This window comes from Macrobrachium rosenbergii, chromosome 22 (assembly GCF_040412425.1).
Source record: "Macrobrachium rosenbergii isolate ZJJX-2024 chromosome 22, ASM4041242v1, whole genome shotgun sequence".
NCBI classification, from domain to species: Eukaryota; Metazoa; Arthropoda; class Malacostraca; order Decapoda; family Palaemonidae; genus Macrobrachium; species Macrobrachium rosenbergii.
Window position 1 is genome coordinate 40185668 of NC_089762.1, and position 3106 is coordinate 40188773.

Sequence of the window (3106 nt, forward strand, 5' to 3'; positions counted from 1 at the left end):
CTAACCATCGGTCGGTTACATCAATTTTTATTGCGTTTTTGTTTGACGCTGATAAGAACAATTCAGTGAAGACTGTTTTCTCAGACAATATTTAACAACATGAAAATAAACACGAACCACATTCTCTGATACAAAACGAGCACCGACACTCATAGATAACGGAAAACATCTGTTGAAGCATTTTTTTTCCTCATTAAATCTGCATAAAAGGTAAGAAAATCAGGCTGAATTCGACAAGCTAGGCTCACAACCAACCATGGAAGGTGCAGGCTTTGCGAGAGCAGCTGTAACTCTGGTCAGTTTTGCCTGATTGTTTATTATTTATTCACCCTAGGTTTTTCTACAATTTCCTGTGGTTTTATACACTTCTCCTCGGCTAGGAATCCGCAGACCTAGCAAACGTGAGTGTTATATATATATATATATATATATATATATATATATATATATATATATATATATATATATATATATATATATATATATATATATATATATATATATATATATATATATATATATATATATATATATATATATAAAACAGTAGGTGCCACCCCTCCGGTGTGTAATGATGTGGGATGCCATTGCCAGCCTCAGGCCATACCTTACCGCAATGTTAAAGGAGCCAACGCGCAGACAGCGTCTGGTATTTCCTGCTGGTCACCTTTCCAAGTACTGACTAGACTCTTCAAGAGAAAATTTAAATTGAACCCTCACTGAATATCACTAAATGAGTCTTAGGACTTTTTCACACGTAATTTTGACCTAATCAAAAAGGATTATTTTGAGTTTATATTAAATTTTGTCATTTTGAAGTTGAGCTGAAAACACAAAACAAGGAGGACCAATAGAACAATGCAAGAGGAAAGGAGGCTAGATATTCCTATCTTCAGTTTTAAGTTGACTTTGTAAACATAGATATTGTAGGTAATCTGATAATGACAGTTACGAAGAGTTATTAATGTCTTCTTTTCACCATCTGCCCAGATTATTCTCTCCTTTGTTGTTAACGGGTACAATGAGAGAAGGATCCTGCCTATTCAAACTGGAACGTGGTCGCCAAGAATTTGCTTAATTCGGACTGCGTCGACACGATCACTTGCAAGAGCGCAACTTCTGTTGCCAAGTGCACCACCTGTGACCCAAGATATTTCTACTGTAGCGGACGGGGTGTGCAACCTGAAGAGAAAACATGTCCCTCTGGGCAGCATTTCAACCCAGATCCTCTGTTTCCCGAATGCATTTTGATCGACAACTGTCCTTATCATCCACCTTTCGTCGTGTCTGCAACATCTAAAACAATGGATGATGCCTGTCCCGACACGATCGTCTGCGGAGACGAGCTTTATGTCCCCAAGTGCACCTACTGTGACCCCAGATACTTCTACTGCAGTGGGCCGCATGCGCTACCTGAAGAAAGAAAATGCTCTACTGGGATGATGTTCAATACTGACCCCTTGTTTCCACATTGTGTTTTGACAACTAACTGCCCCTACCATCCTCCATGGACAACCACTTCTACTACAACTACAACACCCACAACAACCACTACTACTACAACACCCACAACAACCACTACTACTACACCCACAACCACAACTACTACTACAACACCCACAACCACAACCACTACCACAACAACCACTACAACACCCACAACCACTACTAGTACTACAACACCCACAACCACTACCACAACACCCACAACCACAACTACAACACCCACAACCACAACTACTACTACAACACCCACAACAACAACAACCCCATTTTCAGGTTGCTTAGACAAATTCACGTGTGAGGCGGCAGGAAATTTCGCAAGATGTAACTATTGCCAGAGGTCTTATTTCTTCTGTGCAAAAGCCGGAGTTCCTGGATCAGTGAGATCCTGTGGTGCCTCGGAGTTCTTCAACACTGACCCAACCTACCGAGAATGTGTTTCAGAGCACGACTGTCCATTTCACCATTAACAACTGTAACTCCTGCATTCTGGGAAAGCTTTGATTATCCTCGACAAATAGACTATCCAAAAATTAATTATTGTTGCAGAGAATATTTGCACCATAAAACAAAAGGGAAAAAGGGACAATCCAACAAAGTGCATTGCAGCTTGCTATTGCCTTTACAATTAAGATTCTATTTCAACGTAGTGTTATAAAGATAATAGAGAGTGTTATAAAGATAGCTAGTCCAATAACTAATAAACTAAGCAACTTTCTTAGTACCAGGATTATTAGAAATATGATTGTCCTTATCAGTTTTTTCAGGCCAATCAAAGCTGTGGAATCATCATTTACCGTTATCATTTTACTGTATAATTACGATTTCAATGACGTTGTAACTAATAAACTATCGAAATTTGTTATCTTGTTTTGCTTTGGTCATGCTCCCCATAAAATCTTAATTTTACTATATAATTATGATTTCAGTGACATTGTAATTTGGCCTAACTGAAATACTTTTGAAAACCTGAAGCCTAACTGAAATATCATTTGAAAACCTGAAGTCTGAATTTCTAATTTATTATCTTATTTTGTTTAGTCCATGTTGGTCAGTTCCTAGTAACCCCATAAAATCTTAATTTTATTGTATAATTATGATTTCAGTGACATTGTAACTAATAAACTATTGACCTAACTGAAATATCATTTGAAAACCTGAAGTCTGAATTTCTAATTTGTTATCTTATTTTGTTTAGTCCATGTTGGTCAGTTCCTAGTAACCCCATAACATCTTAATTTTACTGTATAATTATGATTTCAGTGACATTGTAACTAATAAACTATTGGCCTAACTGAAATATCATTTGAAAACTTGAAGTCTGAATTTCTAATTTGTTATCTCATTTTGTTTAGTCCATGTTGGTCAGTTCTAGTAACCCCATAAAATCTTAATTTTACTGTATAATTATGATTTCAGTGACATTGTAACTAATAAACTATTGGCCTAACTGAAATATCATTTGAAAACTTGAAGTCTGAATTTCTAATTTGTTATCTCATTTTGTTTAGTCCATGTTGGTCAATTCCTAGTAACCCCATAAAATCTTAATTTTACTGTATAATTATGATTTCAGTGACATTGTAACTAATAAACTATTGTG

The 3106-nt window shown here is 36.3% G+C and overlaps 1 protein-coding gene across 1 annotated transcript; it reads left to right on the forward strand.

Annotated features, from left to right (window-relative positions):
* The first annotated feature begins 232 nt into the window (after window positions 1-232).
* LOC136850777 (uncharacterized) lies at window positions 233-2797 on the forward strand. Its single transcript, XM_067124726.1, has 2 exons — window positions 233-295; window positions 991-2797. The coding sequence occupies exon 2, from the start codon at window positions 1305-1307 to the stop codon at window positions 1971-1973; it is 669 nt and encodes a 222-aa protein (XP_066980827.1). The 5' UTR covers window positions 233-295; window positions 991-1304; the 3' UTR covers window positions 1974-2797.
* The last annotated feature ends 309 nt before the right edge of the window (window positions 2798-3106 follow it).

Coding starts and splice junctions, on each gene's coding strand:
- LOC136850777 (XM_067124726.1), top strand. CDS start 1,305: ATGGATGATGCCTGTCCCGACACGATCGTCTGCGGAGACGAGCTTTAT.